The 23,046-nt window shown below is 39.4% G+C and overlaps 3 protein-coding genes and 1 long non-coding RNA gene across 7 annotated transcripts in view; 1 reads left to right on the top strand and 3 right to left on the bottom strand.

Moving 5' to 3' along the window:
* The window catches only part of reep3b (receptor accessory protein 3b), a 45,183-nt gene extending 40,147 nt beyond the window's left edge, over positions 1-5,036 (top strand). For 3 of the 4 annotated variants that reach the window (XM_008438215.2, XM_008438213.2, XM_008438216.2), the window contains one exon: positions 3,898-5,036. In XM_008438215.2, the coding sequence (XP_008436437.1) occupies positions 3,898-3,975 (78 nt within the window). In that variant the 3' untranslated portion in view covers positions 3,976-5,036. The remainder of the gene's footprint in view (positions 1-3,897) is intronic. The other variant, XM_017310957.1, reaches the window with a different exon arrangement.
* Positions 5,037-7,254: 2,218 nt separating this feature from the next.
* Positions 7,255-10,180, bottom strand: LOC103482200 (uncharacterized). The gene is made up of 2 exons (XR_536404.2): positions 8,993-10,180; positions 7,255-8,425 (listed from the first exon to the last, which is right to left on the bottom strand). It is a non-coding gene; the product is annotated as an uncharacterized LOC103482200 (long non-coding RNA).
* A 1,371-nt stretch (positions 10,181-11,551) lies between these two features.
* nrbf2b (nuclear receptor binding factor 2b) lies at positions 11,552-18,633 on the bottom strand. Its single transcript, XM_008438217.2, has 4 exons — positions 18,168-18,633; positions 16,224-16,308; positions 13,977-14,017; positions 11,552-12,932 (listed from the first exon to the last, which is right to left on the bottom strand). Exons 1-4 carry the CDS (start codon positions 18,258-18,260, stop codon positions 12,240-12,242), a joined length of 912 nt encoding a protein of 303 aa, XP_008436439.1. The 5' UTR covers positions 18,261-18,633; the 3' UTR covers positions 11,552-12,239.
* A 303-nt stretch (positions 18,634-18,936) lies between these two features.
* Positions 18,937-23,002, bottom strand: LOC103482201 (uncharacterized). Its single transcript, XM_008438218.2, has 3 exons — positions 20,880-23,002; positions 20,269-20,585; positions 18,937-19,898 (listed from the first exon to the last, which is right to left on the bottom strand). The coding sequence occupies exons 1-3, from the start codon at positions 21,923-21,925 to the stop codon at positions 19,543-19,545; spliced, it is 1,719 nt and encodes a 572-aa protein (XP_008436440.2). The 5' UTR covers positions 21,926-23,002; the 3' UTR covers positions 18,937-19,542.
* Positions 23,003-23,046: the final 44 nt, after the last annotated feature.

Below are 23,046 nucleotides of genomic sequence, written 5' to 3'. Positions count from 1 at the left end.
ATCTTGCTTTGAGCTCAGAGTCTGAGAGGTTTTTCCTCTATCAAACTGTTTTTGCTTCTCATTTAGTGGAAATATTGATGAGATTTTCTCCAAAATGATGACCTTTTTCAACCTTTATAGCTCCATTGTTGAAAATGAGGAGCTAACATTCACAAATTACAGTGAAATAAAATCCAGTCCAACATCTGGTTTGAGGTGATTCCTCTGGCACCTGTTGGAGGAAAAATATTCCAACCTCAGAAGATGTGCTTTTAACTTAACTCTGTGGTTCCTTCTATCAGTATGAGATTCAGGGTGAGGAGGTGCCATGTTAGGAAGAGAAGTGGAAGCTGCAGGATCTTCAGAACAAACAGGTCATGATGCTAGGCTATTGATTATCCCTCTGTCTGGACACAGGATCAATATACCGTATTTTCTGCACTATAAGGCACACCTAAAAACCTTCAATTTCCTTAAAAGCCAACAGTACGTATTATAATCCGGTGCGCCTTATATATGGACCAATATTGAGCCACAACAGGTCTAACTACGGTAAGCAGCTGCCAACTTCATTTTCGCCCGTAGAAGAAGCGTGCGGTGCATCCTGGGATAGTTGTCAGAACGCTGGTTTGTAATCTATTAATAAAGTTGACTGACCTATCTACCTACCGACCGTCTAGAATCAGGTCGTCTGCAGGTCATTTAGCACCACGTTCTCCACGAACATGCTGTGCACGAACGGAGAAGGGTGACCATCATCCGGCCACGTCGCGGAAGACTCTCCTCGCTAACTGGAGTCTGACTGTTTTGTCACTTTAGTGCAGCTCCATCTAGTGGGTGCATAACGTAACTCCAGCCTCTACTGAAGCGTCTATTCTATGCGCCTTATATATGAAAAAAGTTTTAAAATAGGCCATTTATTGCCTTATAGTGCGGAAAATACGGTAACCAGTTTAAAATCTTTAATGAATGATTATATGCCAGACATGGAAAACTGGGATGCTCTCCATGCCATGATGCTCAGAATTTAGGTCTCATGACATCTCGTGCTGTTAATATGAGGGAAATACAGCTCCCTTTTGTAGCAAGTCAAGAGCTACCCAGCTTTTATCGCTTCACAAAAAAATTAATCAGCACAGAAACTCCAAAGCACACAAAGAAACTCCAGATACTATATTTTCCGGTGCACTATAAGGCGCACTGCATTATAAGGCACATAGAGTAGACACTACAGTAGAGGCTGGAGTTACGTTATGCATCCACTAGATGGAGCTGCACTAAAGGGAATGTCAACAAAACAGTCCGATTCCGGTCGGCGAGGAGAGCCTTCCGCGACTGGGAAGGGGCGTGGCCGGACGATGGTCACCCTTCTCCATTTGTGCACAGCATGTTCGTGGAGAACGTGGTGCTAAATGATCTGAAGACGACTTGATTCTAGATCACATGTGTCAAACTCGAGGCCCGCAGGCCACATGTGGCCCACCATGTCATTTTATGTGGCCCCCCAGCGTTTTATAGACCCATGATTGACTTAAAATAGGTTTTCAGCACAAATTGACTACAAACTACATCTCCCATAATGCATTCCAGTTGTTACCAGCCAACATTGCGGCCTCTCGCCACTAGAGAGCAGCAGAGTCACCTGAAGCTGCTTATTGATTTTACCAGCGAATAAAACTAAGACATCGACAAGCTAACATCAAAATATCCAAGAAAAGAAAAATCGATTTACAAGTAAGGCTGTGAATGAAGATGTGTGTGAGTTGGTGTCAGGGCTGCAGGTCGCGCTAAACTTTTTTTGTTATCCATTATCTTGACCGACAACATAAAAAAATCTGTCATGTACTATTTTTATCCATGAAAGTACAATCATATTAACATAGGCTATTTAGCTGCATTTTATGCGGTTTAGTTAATATTCACTGTGAATCTATACAGCATCTGATCAAAAACGGGAAGATTCGTTTACTATAATCTAAGAACGCACCCAGTGGTCATCTGACGTTTTACGTCAGTTTTGCATCAACTAAGTTTCTATTTCCTGGGAGACGGGAGTCTGAGGAGTTTCTGTATATGTTACAACTACCAGGGCCTTTGTGTGAAAATATGAGAATGTAGCGTGTGAAAGCATGTGTGTAGTTGACCTTGATAAGCACCTCAACATTTGCCACTAACAGGGGTACTGTTGGTCGCAAACCAAAGACCCAGTCTGGTCTTTGGTTTGCGACCAAAGATCAGACTGGGGCCAGCAGTTTTAGAGCTCTCAACTTTTTTCTTTATCTCCAGCTTCACACACTTCAGTCCTCTTGTTTGACTACTGTCATGCAGTCAAACAAGAGGAGGGAGAATCTCCCTCTCATCTGAACCACCTGGCTTTTAAGGGATTGGCTCCCACCAGGACTGATTAAAGGGGTGGAGACATTTCCAGAAAGAAAGATCAAACATTTGTACTAAACTATATTCCTAAAAAAATGTTTACACAGTTACATTTAACTCAAACAAAGCTAAAAACAATCTGGATGTAAACAAAATCAAAAAGACATCTCTCCTCCCGCTCAGACAATGGATTTTCCCAATGAGGCTGGTGAAAACACCAGGTCTTTGTCAGCACTGCTCATGGGCGTGCTTCCATGGCAACACCTGACCAGGTGACCTGTTAGGGAGGGGGTAAATCCCTCACAATCCCCAAGAATTTAAAACTACTTTCACCCCTGGTTATAGTCCATGAAAAATATAGTGAAAAACAAAAAGAAATTAGCTATTCAAGTTCTTTAAAGAGTAAAAATGTTTGTTTTCAATCTGTCTGCTGTTATTTATGTTTCTCATCTTTGTTCTTCTAGATGTAGAGTTTGGAAACAGTTTGATGAGAAAAAGATATTGAAACTCTTTGATAATATTTCTAGTATAGCACCACAAAATCAGGGAGTGTGATTGCAAAAAATCACAAATAATCATGAAATTGTGGAGGGAGATCAGAGGTCAACGGCTGTGTGCACACTAGGGCTGAAATGATTCCTCGAGTGCCTCGAGTACCTCGATTATTAAAATTCCTCGAGGAAAATTGACCTGCCTCGAAGTTTTGTTAATTTATGTTTTGTCATTTAGCGCACCGTGTTTCAGCCGGAACATTATTTGCGTTGAGCGGAGCTCTGACTTCCGCCTCTGAGTTGTTGACGGAAGCTACGTGTTAGCGGCATAACGTCCAATCTTCAAGTTCGGCCCGCGGGATTTTACTGATTGGTGATAATTCCGGGTTTTCATCGTTTTTGTGGGACCAATAAACATCCTTAAAATGACCGGCGCGATGCCGAGAGTTCGGCAGCCTTTCTGCTCCGGAGCTGCTGGTTGAACGGCGGGAAGAAGCTGAGGAGGATTTATACAGGTGAGCGGAGAGACTGAACACGGCGGGCGGCTGAGGGTTGATGCTTACAGGGTAAGAGCAGCTTTACGGACGAACCGCACAATAAACTTATATCATCCCGGTCTGAACAAACGGGAGGCGGAACATGGCTGGTAGATGAGTTTCTGAACGGAGGAGCAGTAAATATCCCGTATTGCTCCCCCGGTCTACAAAAAAGTAACTGGTAGGGAAGCACAAATGTGGAAAAAATAGACTGATGTTGATATCCGATAGTAACACTGGTGTTATGGAAGATTTACCAATATTTTATTTCATAATTGTTTTAATCCGATTACTCGATTAATCGTAAGAAAAATCTCTCGATTACTAAAATAATCGTTTACAACAGCCCTAGTGCACACCTTCCTGTCTGTGTGTCCATTTAAAGTGACAGAGTGATTTCAGCTGGAGGCTTTCACAGCTTTACCTGTGCTAAAGATGCTGAGCTGAACATTTCTCAGCAGTAACACCCTCCAGTACGCTGATCCTGGTGCTTTCACTGTCTTTTCTGTCACCAGCAGCTTCGTTATGGATCACTGAAGATTAAAGGCAAGAAGAGGCCGGCGCTGAACTCTGTGAACTACAGCGCGTCATGAGACCCTGCAGAGCTGCCTGCTGATTGGTGGATAATCTTGTTTTCCCACTCTGACGGTTCACTCTGCTGGACTCTATGTGATGACCAATCTGCTGACATATTTATTACCTGCGGCTCAAGCATTTCCCCTCAGCGTTTTCCATGGGTATTATTGTCTGTCTGTCGTCTCTCACTGGGACTGATGGATTTTTATTGGAGTGGGAAATCTCTTGTCTTTATGTTTTAGACACATTTCTCATCATCTGCTCTTTCATTTAATATGAATAACATGGTACCACTGTGGCTTGGCAATTTCAAATGTTAAAAATAGCTTTAGTGTTAATTTTATGCTCTGCTTTCCAAAATATCTGACTCCATAATCAGAATAAAATATTTTCATCTACTGAAACATTCTTCTGGTTGATGGATGTCCTCATGCGTGACTTGTTAGGTTTGAACTCATGTGGACCATTTTCTGTTTCTGTCATTTAAAATGCTGTTTTTGAACCATTGCTTGAAGCAAAACGATGCTTTTAGTTTCAGTGTAGGCATGAGGAGAATTTCTGACTGTGCTGCTGCTTTCAGCTGCTTTTCCTCCTTTAGACGTGGCAGCAGCTGAGTCATGTCTCAGAACAGGAAGTGGGAACATGCTGGCCCTGGATGGACAGGGTGCCAGACGTGTTGGACTCTTCCCAACACTTTCATTCTGTCAAAAAGGGGAATTCTCTAGTTTTTCTAACTTTCACTGATCTACCCAGAGAAGATCATGGTTGTAAATGTCAAGCTTTAATTATTCTGAGTGTTAATGGTTTGCTTTTTTATGACTTTTTTGTGATTTATATGCTTTTTATTGTAACAGCATAATTTGCACATGCATATCCTCCCATTATTTTATATGTGCTGATGTTTTTCATCTCATTTTGTCTGATCTAGTTTTCTGTGTGGAGAAAGACCAAACCATGTTAGCTGCAGCGCTGCTGCTTCCTGTGGAGCTCAGGATTTCTCTGAGCCAGTTTTTTTTCTCCAACATCCTAATTGTAACCCAGTCCAAAATAAAGGTATTTTGTATTGAGTTAAGTTCATGGAAGGTGTAAAAATTTAAAATGTATTAAATATGTTTGCTTAAATATGTTTAAATTGTTATAAATAAGTGTTAACAAAAAGCTGTACTTACAGGTACTTGAAGTATTATGGTATAATAAGTTAAAAGAATTTGGAAAAATGTAGTTAAAACTGTTTTATAGAAAAGTAAGCTTCAACATATTTTATTTTGAAGGGCTCATGTTTGCAAGAGGAAGTTGTGTAGAGCAAAGTAACTTTACAGGTCTGTGGTTGGCTGAGGATCAGGAAGGGATAGGAAAGTAGAGGGAAAGACAGAAAAACATGGACATCTCATGGACCGCTCTCACCTATTGTCGCTGAGCGGTACTTCACTCCACTCAGCTTATGTGTTTAGCAGCGCATTTAATCGATCATAACACACTTTTTTGTTACTGGAAACCATATTAAAACATCTATCAAAGCTACATTTATAAACAATTGTATTATTTAAGTATGTTTTTAATACATAGTTCAGCATATTTAAATATGCTTAGCGACTATAACAATAGAATAGGAATGGAATATTCTGATATTGATGAGCATATTAAAAAGCACACAGCCATTCATAATTTATTAAATTATTTAGTAATATCAATACATATTTATATAACTATACAAACACAAATAATGATTAATAATGGCACAAATAAATGATTAATACTGAATAATATATATTGGATACATGTTTACATGTATGTAAACATACATATAAACATGTATGTGTATATGTACATACATTTATGTATGTACATATTTTTTATGTATGCATTTAAAATGCAGAAACATTTAAAATGTTTCTGTCATTTTAAATGACAAAAACTCCTGACAGTTTTAAAACTGTCAGGAGTTTTAAAACTGTCGGGTTTTAAAACTTCTGACAGAGTTTTAAAACCTGACTGGAAAACCTCCAGAATGCCATTGTCTTCTAAAAACTGTGTCAGCTGGCAGTACACATTTTTTTATAAAACCTTAGAAAGAAAAGGCAGCTTAGAAATAGGCCGATAATTTGCCAGAGCAGTAGGATCAAGGCCAGGTTTTTTAAGCAATGGTTGCACTATTGCATGTTTAAAACTAGAGGGCACCACACCTGAGGACAGACTTATTTATAATTGCAAGAACAGGCTGCACTATGCTAGATAAAATATCTTTAAAAAATTGTGGAGGAACAGGATCACGGGGGGAACCTGATGGCTTAATGTGGCCAACCACTTCCTCTAAAAGTGAAACAGTCACAGGCTCAAACTGAGTGAAAGCAGCAGAGTAAGGGTCCGAAACAGAGGGCTCAGAGTCAGGAGCTGTGATAAAAGCCTGGTACTACCAACCTTTTCAATAAAGAAACGCAGCAAATTATCACACATGTCAGGAGAAGCTTCCAAACAGGCATTCTGTGGAATATTGAGTCAATGGTGTTAAATAATGGCTGTTTGAGGAAATGATATTTGCCAAATATTCCCTTTTAGCCTCTTTAACTGTGCTTTGGTAGAGACGCCAACAGTCTTTTAAATCTGAAAAGTAACCTGCAGTTTATCCTTTTTCCACCTGCGTTCAACACGGCGACATTCCTTCTTTGCAGCACGAGTTCTGTCATAACACCAGGGCTCAGGTTTAATCCTTGGCTGCCTGGTTTTTAATGGAGCAACCGAGTCCAGGATGGTTTGACAGGAAGAACAGAACCAGGACCAAGCGGGGGGCAAGGATTGTTGGCCATCAACATCGAATAACAGCATATCCTGGGCCACAGGTTGGAGGTCTAGTAATGTGTTGCAATCATACACCAGCAGGGATTCAGCTCCGCAGATGACACAGGTCAGAAACAGTACAAACACAACCAAACGAGAGAACGACAGACGAGCAGCCACACACACCGGCGCCAGTATTACACACACATAGATACTTTTACACACGCACAAATCCTGTTACGCACTCACAAAACATTTTACACACTTGGGATTGGATATCTCGATCGATGAATCATAATTTGTATTGACACACGGAGCATAAAATCAGCCAAGAAAAGCATTCAGACTTTACGTATTTTATTCACTTTCAGCGCTGAAAGGAGACGCTTTAACCATTACATTCGAGAAGTTTCTAAAAAAGTCTGTGCAGCGTCTGAGGAGAAGGAGGAGGGCAGCTGATTATATGGACTGAAGACACTCCCTGAAATCACATCATGTGAAAAAGAAAACGTTTCTTTTTCGTGAGAAATGGACCTTGGTGTCTAACAGAATCAAACATGTAACTCTTTACTATGGGCCTTTGTCTAACAGCATGTCTGAAAATGTGTTCCCTTTTTTTTAAGTAATAAAAGTTAAAAGAGATAAATGTTACATTTAATGACACATGAAATGGTTAAAAGTTAAATTGAGGGAATTGCAAAAAGGAATAAAGTGTTGTTCTAATATATTCAAATGAATAAAATGTAAATGAGTAAGAGTTACTAAAATGCAAAATCAATAAAGTGTTGGGTAATAGGCAAAAAGTCAACAAAATGTTAGATTAATATATGTTTTAAAAGTTAAGAACTCAAACAGGAACCAAATTTAATAAAAGGTAAAATGAATAAAAGGTAGATATTACTGAAACGTTAATAAAATGTAAAATTAGAAATGTTAAGATACTATCTTTTAATGTTGACAAAAGCAATAAGGAATAATGCGTAAAACGATCTATTAGTACGTTAATAAACCAAACTTATTTGAAATTTTAAGGTAATATTTAAAAGTTAATGAACCAYAGAAAGGATGCAATGTTAAATCAAATGGTAAGAGAAGCTTAGAAGTAATGAGTCTTGAAAGTCACAGAACATACAACGAACACAGCAAACCAATAAATCAGGATCAAGGCAGCACAGTCAAAATACACTGGTATGAATGAACTATGATGAGGAAACGAGTAAAACTGCTTTCTAAGTAAAATGTAATAATAGTAATAAAATCTAATCATATCAGTCTCTCTATAGCGAGACCTATCAACGTCAAATCAGTTTCTGCGTGTGTCCAGATGTAGAGCCGGTGCAGCTCGATAGGAAACCCCGACAGGCCCGCGAGGCTTCAGTGTGGCGTTTCAGCTGTAAACTGGTCCACCATTCGTGGAAGGCGCCCACAGTCTCGCATCCCAGCACACCAAGAAAGGATTGGACTTCCTTCTGCAATAGAAAAAACACAACAAAAAGCGAAAACAATGGATTATATAAAGAAAATTAAAGTGAAGGAAAACATATATTTTTGTCACTAGATACTAGTACTGCCCTTAAACTCTGGAATGCCGGAGTTCCACGGTTCTGGGAAACCATCTGATGGGCAGGTGGGGTTTTATTGGTACCACTGCTCTTCTCTATGTTGGAGGTGATGCACTGAACAGCCAAGGACCTCAGGCAGGGAGCAGNGCAAACCAATAAATCAGGATCAAGGCAGCACAGTCAAAATACACTGGTATGAATGAACTATGATGAGGAAACGAGTAAAACTGCTTTCTAAGTAAAATGTAATAATAGTAATAAAATCTAATCATATCAGTCTCTCTATAGCGAGACCTATCAACGTCAAATCAGTTTCTGCGTGTGTCCAGATGTAGAGCCGGTGCAGCTCGATAGGAAACCCCGACAGGCCCGCGAGGCTTCAGTGTGGCGTTTCAGCTGTAAACTGGTCCACCATTCGTGGAAGGCGCCCACAGTCTCGCATCCCAGCACACCAAGAAAGGATTGGACTTCCTTCTGCAATAGAAAAAACACAACAAAAAGCGAAAACAATGGATTATATAAAGAAAATTAAAGTGAAGGAAAACATATATTTTTGTCACTAGATACTAGTACTGCCCTTAAACTCTGGAATGCCGGAGTTCCACGGTTCTGGGAAACCATCTGATGGGCAGGTGGGGTTTTATTGGTACCACTGCTCTTCTCTATGTTGGAGGTGATGCACTGAACAGCCAAGGACCTCAGGCAGGGAGCAGCAGCATCCACAGGTGATGAGGAGAGCAAGGAAGATTCTTTCAGATTGTGCATCATCATAATGTTTTTTCTTTTTTTTTTTTAAACTAAGCCAATAGAGCATCGATATATCAATAACATCTTTTATTTAAGTTCTCCTCTAAATAGTTAAAGAAATGCTTAAATTAAGTAACACATTTTAACCTTCAAAAATAACATTGCTTGTTTTAAGTGTTGCCATATTCATAGGATCAGACAAAATCAGAAACCAAACAAAAAATCATGTAAAGGATCAGATTATRAAATGAATGTGCAAAACTGCCCACAGTCATGCTTTATCAAAGGAATATCATTTGAATTATCCCTAATAGAAACTTTACCAGAAATCTTAAACCATATATAAATCTTTTGCTTTTGTTATTTTAATCGAATTTAATCAAATAGTCCTCATTTTACAAGGAGTAGCCTGCTACACTACAAGCTTGTAACATATTGTCAATAGTGTGAAACGTTAATGATACGTGATAAATTAAGATCCCTTGTAATATATTCCTTCCATGTAGTAAAAGACAACCCTGGTTTTGTCTCAAACCAAACACTGTAAATTATGATTATGAAAAATGTTTAGACATTATTACCTTGGATCAACAATTACACATAGGACTAGATTTTTAGTTTTATTCTGTCAATCTGTTTGAACCGCTTTAAGCAGTTCCATAATTGCTTGTTTGTAAATCCCAATTTGGACCAATTTAGTTTGAATCCTCATATTTTCTTCTAATTTTAAACCCTCATATAATGATTACCCTGTTTTTTTTTTACAAGAATAAAGTTAACCCTGTCACTCCATATTTAACTGACTTATTTTATTCTCATCATGGTTTTAAATCCAAAAAGTTCAACAATTTTAACCTTGGAAAAATTGGTTCTTTTGAAACACTTCTATGAAATATTTATACTGCTAAAAAAAATAAAGGGAACACTTTAACATTTAAGTGAACACTGAAGTGTTCCCTTTATTTTTTTGAGCAGTATATTTAACCGTATTACCCTCTTTTGTAATGTTTATCATATTTATCAATGTTTTAGCAGTTTTGGGGAAAAATTTGATACAACTAGATTTATTAAATTATATAATGTTCAGGTTAGACCAGTGTTTCTCAACCTTTTTCAGGCCAGCGCCCCCCAGCCTTTATCCAGGTCCATAACCGCCCCCCACCAAAGAATTTGAAGGCTACTTTGCACTGACTATTATTTTATTGTCAATATTACTATCACTATTGTAGATGTTTTGATTTTTATGCTTGTTTCTGTAGACATCAAGATAATTTCCCAGAGTACAAAAAAGCAATGTGAATAGAAATTATTTTCACAGGTGTCTATGGAAAATGTCATGAATATTCAACTTAAAATTTATAGGCCTAACGGCAGCCAATCAGAGTGGAAAAATATTCTTGTTCTTTGCCATCTTCTAGTTGTTAAATATTCCACAGAATGACCAGATAAATGATGTACAACATGCCAGTTTAAACTTTGATATATTTGCAAAACGACTGAGCTCTGCAACATTAAAACATGGATAGAACTGTAACTACATTAATCATAGCTCTTCTTCTCTTCAGTGTTTCTGTCGGTTTCTGGTGGTGCAGCTCTGTGCTGCCTTCAGGAGAATGGGACATCAGAGCATCATCCATAAAATTTCACCCACATGGAATTTATTGTGCAAACCAGAGCTTTCAGTGGAAAAACAAAAGTTCCATGTCCTTTTAATGCCATACAAATATGAGACAGAAAAATGGATTATATCTTTATATAGACCTGTTTATTGATTTATAGACAGGTCTCTGGACAGAAATTACAAAGAACAAATCTGGTTCTTAATCAAATCCTAATGAGTCAAACTGAAAGTGTCATGAGTCACTGAACACCACCATGACATTAACACCGACATGAAAAATAATATTGAAGAAATAAATATATTAAATCCAATTAAAAACATAAAAATAAGTGATAAGTTCTTTACTATTATGGTCTGTAAGATATATTCTCAGTATTAGATGTGGTCTCAAACCCATGGCACTTCAATAATATTTTACCTTTTATCTGGAAATAGTGTCTGTTTATGATCATCTGTGTTATTGCTCTAAAGGTCTTGCCATACCAGTTTATTCCTCTGTATTTACTTTAGTTTCTTAGTTTATTCTTGCATTTTGTTCTTGATTTCCATTTGGTTTCCTTTGATTAATATCATCGTCTCCTGGTTTATTGCTATGTCCACTTTAGTTTCTTTCCTGTTGCTAGATTTATTTTATCGTTTATTGACCATCAGTAATCTATAGGAGATAGCGATAGGAGATAAGAACTAAGCTTAGAACCAAAATACAAGAACATAGTTTCAACAATAAGACCCAGAGGGTGAATGTGGAAACATCAGAGTGATGGCACCATGTTACATGAACACTGCAATAGTCTTAAAGGGCAGCATCTGCCATCACACTCTTTAATGGCATAAGCAGATCAGACATTATGTTGTAATGCTTAAGAGATAAAAATCACAGCACACACATATAATTAAAACCTTTTAATTTCTGTCTGCTACAGTGATAGAAAACTGCAGCCATGTTGATTTTCAGTGAGCAGCAGTAATGTGCTCACCTGCAGCTGGTTCTCACTGCATCTTTATCTGTGTGCAGAAATATGCATAGTAAACCCAAATTACCTAATATGTTGTGGGGGGGGGCAGTGCTCATTCATCCACAACCATGCAGAAGGATGGAGGGGAATATAAAGGTGATGTAATGTTGTTGACTGCATTCTCCATGGTAACAATCAGATGACCTGAGCTCCTGCTGCAGATCATTTCTACATGCAGCTTTCTGCTCCTCACCTGATGTCCTGCTATGAAACACTTTGTTCTTAGTGCCACCAAGGCAAAGGCATGTTATCCCTAAACAGGAGCGAATAACAGAGCTTGGGTAAGCCATCAGTGTGGTGAGTGAGTGTATGCTATTACTTCAGAGGGATTTACTCCACAGTTGCCCTGTTGTGTAATGGTACTAATGTCTGACTGTGATTTCCAGTCCAGTAGAACATGTTGAGCTGCTGGGACAGGACTCTCTCCTGGACAGCAGACATGGCTGTACTTTAGGTTTAACCTAGATGAACCCAGCTGTCAGTGACTCACGTCTGACATGAGGGCTAGTAGTTTGATGATGAAGATGGTGGTGTGCATGTGTGTGTGGCTCAGTATTGTTTCATCCTAGTTTGTCTATGTCCAGCAGCTCCTGCAGTTCGTTCTTAATGTCTTCAGGCAGCTCCAGGGGCGGCAGGTCATCCAGACACAGATCTTCCTGAGCCGGCATCTCCAACGGCGGCAGCTGAGGGATAGCGATCTCCTTGCTTTTCCCACTGTTCTTCCCTTCCTGCCCGCTCCCCGTTCCCATGGCACCTGCTGCATGAGGGAGCACCCAGAGCTCAGAACGCTCCCCAAAGTCTGCGGCCTCAGACTGCAGCCGGGCGTTCTCCAAACGTAGCCGCTCATTCTCAGCCGACAGCCGCTGGTTATCGTTCATCAGATGGTCAACCAGGCGCCGCAGGTCATCAATGGTGGTCTGCTGCTCCTCCAGGCGGGTTTTATCATCCTTGGTGGTTTTGGAGCCAGGGTACGGTGAAGTCAAACGCTGGCAGGCTCCAGCCTGCCGAGTCTGGAACTGGTAAAGCAGGGTGTCGTACTCTCGCTCACCGACTCCTCCGCCTGGTTCAGCAGAGAGCCTGGCAGTGCCAGCAGCCGGAGGCTGGCCTGACGGCTGGATTTTGGTTAGGGGGCCTGGCCCAGCGCCGGGTCGCGCCCTGGTTGCCTCACGTCGAGTTTCTCTCTTCCAGCGCTCTTGAATCAGCCGTTGCTGTTTGATATGGCTGTCTCTCTGCAGCTCCATGGACAGACGGGCCTTCAGAAGCAGAACACTAACATCAGCCATGAAGCTACGCTACACTATGCTAGCAATGACTTATAACACTGAGTTGACAAAGAAAATACACAGCTATGGTACACCTTTATTTATAAGTTTAATGCAGTATGTAACTTTAATAAAAATATATTCTTTTCATATTTATTCAAATACAATATGAGGCTAATTATTTGTGAAAAGATCAATCTCCTCCACCTTCTAACTGAGCTACTATTGCTGTCTGAAGAAATGCACCAATCAGAACCAGGAGGCGGGGCGTAGTGCTGTCACTCAAACTCATGTAATAGCTGCACAGTGTGCTAATGGGAAAAAAACAAAACAATGTGCTAATGGAGGAGGAAAAAACTCAGTATTACAGGAAAGCTCTTTATCCGCTGTCATTGGTGGTTATGCTAACTTACCTTAGCATTCAAAACAGAATCGGCTGGCTGCATCGTTAGAGAGTGAGGAGGGGTGAGAAGCTCATTGAATTGGCTCAGTGTGTATTGATTTTGAAGCAAATAAGTAAACAATTGTTTGTTTTAGTATTGATTAAATCTTGGCTGCAATCATGAATGAAAGAATAATCTGAAAGCAGCCTGAGATCCATGGAGTGTCAACCTTAAAGCAGTACCTTCGTACCAGAGCTCCTGTTAATAACTTCAACCTGCTCCACCTGATGAAGTCAGGCAGACAGAGAGGAGAGGAAAGACTAGGAGTTAAAAAAAAGAAGAGCTCAAGCTTGGGCTGTTTGTTTTGCAAAAGGACTCATTATGTGTCAATGATGAGTCAAGCTGAGAACTTAGCTAAATCTGTTAGCGGCTTCTCCTCAGAATGCTGGGAAAACTGTTGCTATATTCAGTAACCAGGCTCTCCTGACATGCCTTGGATTGGATGAGCATGAACAAATAACAGTAACATTAATCTAACTGTAATCCATCACAGATACATAGAGTGGATTTAGATCAGTAATTTCAGAATCCTGACAAGAATCAGTGCTGGAGGAGAACTTAGTACAACTCCTGAGAGAAATAAGATTCTCACCTGCTCACACTCTGTTGACTTCATTGCTTCTGTGAGAAGATCTAAAAGAAACAGAGAGACATGGAATGACATGTAGTATCCTCATTTAGTCACGTCTTTATGCTAGTTGTATTACCACCCCATACCACTAGAGGCAGTAGCAGATCTATGGGGATGCAACAAAGTGAGAGATGAAGAAGCTATGCAGAAAGAATGATGAGCTGTGTTGGAAGATCATTGAGAAGTTCGATAGCATGCTGAGTGGAGCTCATTCATAAGAGCAGAAATCACATACATCCCAATAATTTCAATTAACATCAATAAAGTAAATAATTTGAAAAAGGAATTTTGCTTAGTAAATTACTGAAGCATCATATAAATACAATGATGTGACCTATGTTTTCATTATTATTCCCCGTGAGCCTGCCTGAGTGACATTTGAAATTACTGCCTGACATGAGTATACAACCCCTGGCAAAAAGTATGGAATCACCATCCTTGGATGAGAGCACTCATTCAGATATTTTTATGCTGCAAAACAAACTCAGATCAAAAACATGATATAATAATAAAGTCATTCCAAAGTGCAACTTGTTGGCTTTCAGGAACACTCAAAGAAATGTAGAGAAAACATTGTGGAAATCAGCAAATGATACACAGGGAAATAAATATGGAATCACTCAATTCTGAGGAAAAAAGTGTGGAATCACTCAAATTGGAGGTAGAAAAAAAAGGATACACCCAGTCTATTTCCTTTCCCTAAATGGACACCTGCCCCAGATGAGATGTGCCCGTTAGTCTGCAGTTAAAAACACCTGCAGTCATGACGCCTTGGAGGGCTGCTGGACAAAGTGAAGTGGCGAGAACCATAGCTCCAACAAGAGAAATGTCCCTTGAAACAAAAGAGAGGATTGTGAAACTTCTTGAAGAAGGTAACCCTTCATGCATGGTTGCTAAAGATGTGGACTGTTCAGTCAGCTGTATCCAAGATATGGACCAAATATAAACAGCATGGAATAGTTGTTAAAGGCAAGCGTACTGGTAGACCAAGAAAGACATCAAAGCATCAAGACAAACAACTTAAGGCCATTTGTCTTGAAAACCGAAAAATTACAACTAAACAGATGAAGCATAAATGGGAAGAAGCTGGAGTCAATGTATGTGACTGAAGCATAAGAAATCGCCTAAAGGATATGGGATTTCAATACAGGAAAGCTAAACGAAAACCAGCATTGACACCTAAACATAAAAGAACAAGACTGCAATGGGCTAAGGAGAGGCAATCATGGACTGTGGATGACTGGATGAAAGTTATCTTCAGTGATGAGTCAAGAATCTGCATTGGACAAGGTGATGATGCCGGAACTTTTGTTTGGTGCCGTTCCAGTGAGATTTATGAAGAGGCCTGCCTGAAGAAAACAACCAAATTTCCACAGTCGTTGATGATATGGGGTGGCATGTCAGGCAAAGGCACTGGGGAGATGACTGTGGTTAATTCTTCTATCAATGCACAAGTTTACATTGACATTTTGGACAGTTTTCTCACCTCTTCAATTCAACAGATGTTTGGAGATGATGAAATAATTTTCCAAGATGACAAAAACAGTGAAGCCATTCCTTGGAGAAAGACACATTCAGTCAATGTCATGGCCTGCAAATAGTCCAGATCTCAACCCAATTGAAAACCTGTGGTGGAGACTGAAAAAAATGGTCCACAAGAAGGCTCCAACCTGCAAAGCTGATCTGGCAACTGCTATCAAAGAGAGTTGGCACCAAATTGATGCAGAATACTGTTTGTCACTCATCAAGTCCATGCCTCAGAGATTAAAAGCCAAAGGTGGTGCAACTAAATACTAGTGATGTATTTTGAATGGTCTTTTGTTTATGCGTTTTTCATGATTCCACACTTTTTTCCTCAGAATTGAGTGATTCCATATTTATTTTCCTGTGTTTGGTCAATAAAAGTATCATTTGCTGACTTTTACAATGTTTTCTTTTCATTTCTTTGAGTGTTCCTGAAAGCCAACAAGTTGCACTTTGGAATGACCTTAATATTGCATCATGTTTTTGATCTGTTTGTTTCACAGCATGAAATGTCTGAATGAGTGCTCATCCAAGGATGGTGATTCCATACTTTTTGCCAGGGGTTGTAATTACAGAATAAATTACTAGGAAGGCCACATAGCCACACAAATATTTGTCAGTGCAGTCCACATAAATGTTTCTATTCTTACAGTTCCTAAGAGTAACACATCTAGAAAATCGTACCTGCAGCTTTTCCATGGCAGGAAATGGCCTCTTCATACTTTCCAGCAGAGACCAAATGTTCTGCCTTTCTGCACTGTTGATGTGCCTGAGCACAGATAGATGATGGAACATGTGCAATATGGTAGAAACAGGAAAAAGGATGCAGAATAAAACAATTTGCTTTGACTTCCATTTTGTACTACTGCAATATATGCATTAATTAATAAGAGATGTCCAACTTTCCAGCTCAGAAACTTGCTCATTTGATAAGCAGTTGCTGTGTGTTCATAAAGATATGAATACACAGCAACTGCTTATCAAATGAGTCTAAACATCAAAGTAAAAAGAAGAATTATACATCAGTTAGCCAAGTCATGACAAAAGCAACAAAAACCTGAAATAGAGGTGCACCAACTGTAGTTTTCTGGCTGATTGCCGATTACCGATTTTTAAAAAGTCAGACCTGCCAATTATGATTTTTTTCTGAAGATTATTATTATTATTATTTTGCCTGAAATGTTGCTATATATAGCAAGAAAGTTGTTGAGTTTCTTGCTATGTTGGGGTAACTATTGTCAACTGCAAACATGCAGACATGACCTGGTGAGTCTATCAGACTATCTCACAGTAGAGCAACAGAGGACTGCGGCTGATTTTTAGCCCTTTGCTGAGGAAGATAAGATCACTTGATAAGATCGGCTTTACATGTAAGCGATCACCGATCTCCCAAAATTAAAGAAATTGGGAATGATTTATTGGTTCAGCCCTACCCTGAAACAATAAAAAAAACATTTCATAATCATCCCCAGCCATGAGTCCCTTTTCATGAGACCCCTCCCAGTGAAAACAGATATATGGAGCAGAATACATCCCACAGCAATGTGCTCACATAACACAGTGAGGAGCTCAAACAGTAATGTTTGGATTAAATAGCTTAAAATACACAAACAGTCTTCAAGCTCTCTACACTGTATGAACACAACGCAAGATTAGACATAGTTAAATCTAACACACACAAAGAAGCTCAGAGTTCTCGCTGAAACTTGGCACATCCATGATTAAAAAACGGTTTTCTGTGAGCATGCATGTAAATAGTGAAATTATGACTCTGGTTTTACTGAGATTGTGCACTTTCATCAACATGATTTATCATCATACCAAGCTGGAAGTGGAAACAGATATATACAGCAGATAAAGCAGCTGAAATATTACTTTTTAAATGTCACTAAAGTGATATGGTGATAATTAACAGCACAATACAGCTGGCAACTTGAGAGAGGTGAATTCTGAGGAAATTCTCCCTCACACAGCACAGACTGGTAGGTCCTTCTGACATATTCTTTTTTCCAGTGCTGTGATCCTGGATGCCCTCTTTCAACAGGGCTGAATTGTATGGGTATGCAGATGTACAAGTCATTCACTTGATTCGGGTGTGTTGGAGCTCAACAAGGTTAAATTATTACCTAATGTTTCATAGATACTACTAACATTCGTGAAAATAAAGCTAAATAAAAATGCCGTTCTCGAGGGACTTCTCTTTAAGTATTTTTGTCCCTCGTTGTTATCCATAGAAAAAAAAAACAAGTTCCCATCACTCCTCAAAAGAAATCCAAACCGCTGCGACTGTATTTAGCAGCTCACGTAATTGGTTTTCTTCCCTGTCGTTGCCAGATAGGAAAAAGATTGAAGTCGTTTAATGACACAAAAACATTAAACGTGTGAGACAATTAGTCAAGGATCAACATGTGGACAAATATTGCTACTATAATCGCAAATAAGCAGTATACTTGACCCACAACCGAAACAAACATGATAAATTATAAACCACTGTACAGTAAGTCCTTGTAAGGCACTGTGCAGGCATTTAAAACCAGCGCTAAGGCAGATTCCGGATCGGTCAGTTAACATTCACCATGCTAACACGGACATTAGCCTGTTATTGCAACATCAAGATGGGGAACTTACCAGGTTCAGCGGACTGTCCACGACTTCCATGGTGTCGCTTCGTCGATGGTTTACTATACATGTACCGTGCCTCTGAGCTTCGGGGAGTGTCATTCGCACAGCAATACAAATATATAAAATGTATAATAAACACAAAGAAGAAAATTACAGTCGAGGAAGCTCAGTTGCCCTCGTAGCACTCAGAGGTACAGCAAAACGTCGTGACGCGACAGTCAATTCAGACGTGGCAAGAGGCGCAAGCGCAATAGACAAAATCGCGATGACTACTTTGGGTGAGCAAACGCAAGCCGCCATTTTTTGTATGGCAAAACAACTCGCTGGTATCAGTACATAGGGGAAGACGTCAGAGGGCGGAAGGAGAAGCGAGTGAAATAGCAAACAAACGAAGGCGGTAGGATTGATTTGGCGGATTGCATAAACTGTATATTGACTGTAGCAACATGGCTTCTACCAGTGGTGGAGAAAGTACTCAAACAATGTACTTAAGTAAAGTAAGTACAAGCTTTTAAAACTACTTAAGTATTAAAAGTAAAAGTACTTGCCGACTGTATTATCCAACGGCTTTTATAATGTCATTAAGTGTACCTATCGTATTTAGTTTTAATAAATTAGTAATGTACCATTTTAATGAGCAATTCTGCAGATAAAGCATGTTTTTATTGTGTTTACCCTGTGACAGTTTAGATTTAGATATGTTATTCTATGCATCAGAATTTCAGGGATGACCTGCAGGGTTAAATRTAATTAGGCAAAATGAGAGGAATTATTATACCTTTGAAATGTTTTATTTAATTCAAAATAAACACATTCAAAAGAAACTTGTTTCCCTGAAAAAAGGGACTTTAAACTGACCTAACAAACATCAAGCGATTTGGAAACATCTAGTCTTCCGTCCTAACAAAACATGAACTTAACTTTTTTGCTATTTTAACAGCTATTTTGAGAGAACTCTTAACAGAAAGGGGCTGAGAACATACAATCAAGGAAGAGGAGTCCAACTTGGAACAGCCACATAAAGTTCTGTAGCCTCTGTATATGGGTGCGCCTGATCTGAATGAAATTGGTCCCCCCACATTCTTCAAATCAGACAATTGGTGTTAAACATTTGTGCCTTTTATGCAGAAATTTTTTTTGTTTGTATTGCTTACCTTTGAAGATATTAATGAACGTCTAAAGGTCCAAAGGTCAACCAGTCCCCCGCCCCATTTACGAAGTCAAAATTACCTTTAAATGCCCATTGATATCTTCAAAGACAAACCAGGAGGAACTCAAATTTTGCTGCACAAACATTTGACATTGATTTGAAGAAATTGTGGGGGTCAGCTTCAGTCAGCCTACTCTAACCATAGCACCACATGAACTTATCATTTTAATATCACGGCAAGAATTTCTTGTTCAGCTTAAGCAGAAGTTGGTTCTCAAAGTTTTTAGAGTCCAGCCTGGCTCTTTTGGGTGAGAAAATTTGTCCTGCTATACTGAAGAGTCTTTCGCAGGCTGCTGAGGCGGGCAAAGGTGTGTTTACTTTTAAAGACAAATTAAACACTGCCGGAACTGACTTGAGAATATCCATGGTATCACTTGTGCTGGCCAAATATGCATCTAGCTGTCTGGTAGTCTCTTGAATGTTGCTCTTAATGACTCTGAAGTAGTCCTCCTCATCTGATGAGCTTGAGTTGTCCCGAACGAGCTGCATTGGCTCTTGATCCAGATTTGTCTTGATGTAGTCCAGTCCTATACAGAACAATCAAAATTAATACCACATAGGAAACATAATTCATCAAAATTTTATAAATGATACATAAATGTCACCAATGTACTTTTAAAACCACAAAGTAGGTCTTAACAACTACATATATATGACCATAATGGGTAGCACCTACAATTTTGTTCCTCGGTGGTATGAGAAACAAATAAGGGAGATGAAGACTGGATATAATTTATTCAAATCACAAACTGCTATACACTCTGTAATGTATTAAATTTTTGATTTATACGTCATATTTTCTGATGACCAGGAACTGTTCTTTGAATTTGAGAACAATAGAGGATTTTATTTTTATTTTTTTTAAATGACCATTTAGGAACAATTTATATGATTTACCCATTTTCAGCATGTCATCCTTGGTTGTCCAGGATGTTCGGAACTTTGGAAGAAGAATCGCTGCTGCTATGAGTTCAGGGTCAGCAAGCATGGGTCCAAAGCTCTGCTGTATCCCTCCTTGAAGTGCATCGATCAGTGGCTGGCAGAACTTAGTGGAGATCCGTAGGCGGTCAAGTTTCACACTCAGAAGGCTTATGGTGGGCACCAGCCATCCCATATGGACGTCTGCTTCTGCCTGCATTATATTGAGGGCCTTGGCGACTGGTCTCATGGTTGCAACATATTCAGTCAGGAAAGCAAGCTCAGCAGGATTTAACCTGTTAAACAATTATACAATTCAATGTAGATTTATATTACATGTTAGTATTAACTATTTCATAAGTTATATATACTAATAACATGTCTTTTTACAATTTACTAGCAATTGTGCCTGATTAAAAAAAAAAAAAAACATTTGCATAAATCTTAAAAAGTTATATTGCCATCAGAATGTTTCTGTAATTTGACTTTATTCCCAACTAGTTTGTGTAGGGTAAATTTTCAGCAGTACTAGTATCAGTAATGCTTATTTCAGACTCGCTGACAAAAAAGTGCTATTAAGTGTCACTTACATGGGAACTTTAAGTGCAATGCAAACTGCTCTGATGGCCCCTTCTCCATTGTCTTTGATGATCCTCAGTATACGTTCCACCGCCAGAAACAGGGAGTTCCACCTGGTGTCATTGGGGCAGATGAGTTGGAGCTTACACTCTCTTTCAATTACCTCTGCAGCTATTGTAGATCGAGCACTCTTGTTCCACAGACCCCCACACTTGGCAAATGATGCACGTGAAAGCTTTTTGTAAGTCTCATTTGAGTTTGCTTTGGTGGCATCCACTGTTGAGATCAGATTAAGCACATGACAGGCACAGCGATGATGCTTTGGTAGCTGATATTCTGAACTATCATCTTCTTCATCCAAGAGAGATCCAATCTCAACAGCCTCTACCTCCACTCCCAGAGCATCGTCTTCCTCATTTTCATTCACTTCCACTACTTGGTGCCCTTCAGCTAAACTTCCTACACTAGATTTGTCCAGACTGTTGTTTTCACCAGGGCCATAAACCCTAAAGGCCTTAACAAAATTGGAGCCATTGTCAGTGGTGGTTCTCACAATTTTCTCCCGGATGTTGAACTCAGTATDAATWTCGTTGAGGAGACCAGCCAATGCGTCAAATGTGTGGGGACCTTTAAGTCGCCTGCAAGCAAGAGCTACCGATGATCTCTCAAGGCTTTCAGGATCTATCCAGTGAGCAGTCACTCCAACAATGCTCTGCCGGTGTGAAGTCCAGGAATCCGTTGTTGTAGCAATGTATTTGATATTTTGCATTGCTTTTCTTACATTTGCCTTCATTTCTGCTGTATTTTTTTCAATCATGGTTCGAACYGTTGAACGAGATATCACAGTAGAATTAGGCTGAAGCTGCAGCACCAGGCTTYGAAATCCTGCCTGTTCTACTATTCCAAAAGGGTGCAAACCCTGGACAATGAAGTTTATCACWGCMTGGTCAACACTCTTCTGAGAAACWTTACTGCTTTCCTCAAGTTTTCTCTGCTTGCTGGTTGAAGCACCTTCATTGGAGTCAGATCCTTTCCTTTTGACGACCACTGCAGTCATTGCAAGGTATTGCTGGARATGACTGCCATGCTTTCTCTGAAAATAAACATATGCTCTTTATAAATCTTAATCCTAATTTATACAAATTAGATAAGAATAATAAAAAACATCAACTGTTAACACACAACACCATCAAACAAAAAATCCTGAAAGGATGGGCTCTTTAAAGCAGTGATCTCAAACTGATCCCTCTGAATGTGCTAAGTTCTTTGCGTTTTGTTGCCATGATACTAACACATGTGAGTAGCTCTACACAGCAGCAGCTGGTCTCCTTCACTGCCCCACATTTGTAAACCCAGCGAGCGTCTTAACACTCGTGCTGCATTTAGAGGCGGCTTGAAAAAGCAGGTAACGACATGTTAACAACGGCTTACAGTTTCAACTCCTGAAAATAGTGACAAAAAGCACAGATATGGGAAGTGCGGAAGCCTCTACTGTATCAAATTGATATAGCAACAACGGAGAGTTGGCCATTCTAAGGTAAAAACAATAAACACCTTCCAGGCCAGGGGGGTACGGCTGACTCTTGGGCGGGAATGTCCGCCAATGTCGCCGGACTTGCGACAATTGAGTCTCATTGGAAAACAATTTCCAATTTATTGAATATGACTGTAACTGTTACATGGAGATTATTTTAATGGCGYTAACATTTATTCAATAACCAGGACCTGAAGGAGTTTAGCGTTAACTTATATGTAACATTCATGGCGGGAGAYGTGATCACGACCGCAGTAATCACTGTTACTTGCAAGTTCATGCTAGCTTATAACAATATACAGTAATCGTATTTATTTACTGCAGTCGAGTTCAACAAAAAGCTTGCTAAGATTACATAAAACTTMWCTAACATAAATTTATTTAACATCAGATAGCGTTTAGCAACTTAACTTACCTCGAYATGTTTTTTCAAATTTGATGGTGAATTTTTGAAAGCTAGAATTTCATGCTTTCGGGGAAGGCAAAGGCGGCATTGGAATCTCCAGGAATCGTTTTTTGACCCGGTTATTTCAAAGMAATCTTTTAAATAAGGCCATGGGTGGGGCAGGTCTTCTGGAAGATGACTATCCTTGGACTCCATTCTGGGAGTTAATGATTCTGCAGGTCCTGCGTACTGCGTTGCT

This window comes from Poecilia reticulata, linkage group LG19 (genome assembly GCF_000633615.1).
Source record: "Poecilia reticulata strain Guanapo linkage group LG19, Guppy_female_1.0+MT, whole genome shotgun sequence".
NCBI classification, from domain to species: Eukaryota; Metazoa; Chordata; class Actinopteri; order Cyprinodontiformes; family Poeciliidae; genus Poecilia; species Poecilia reticulata.
The sequence above is the reverse complement of the archived record's forward strand: the minus strand, read 5'-3'. Positions and strand labels throughout refer to the sequence as shown.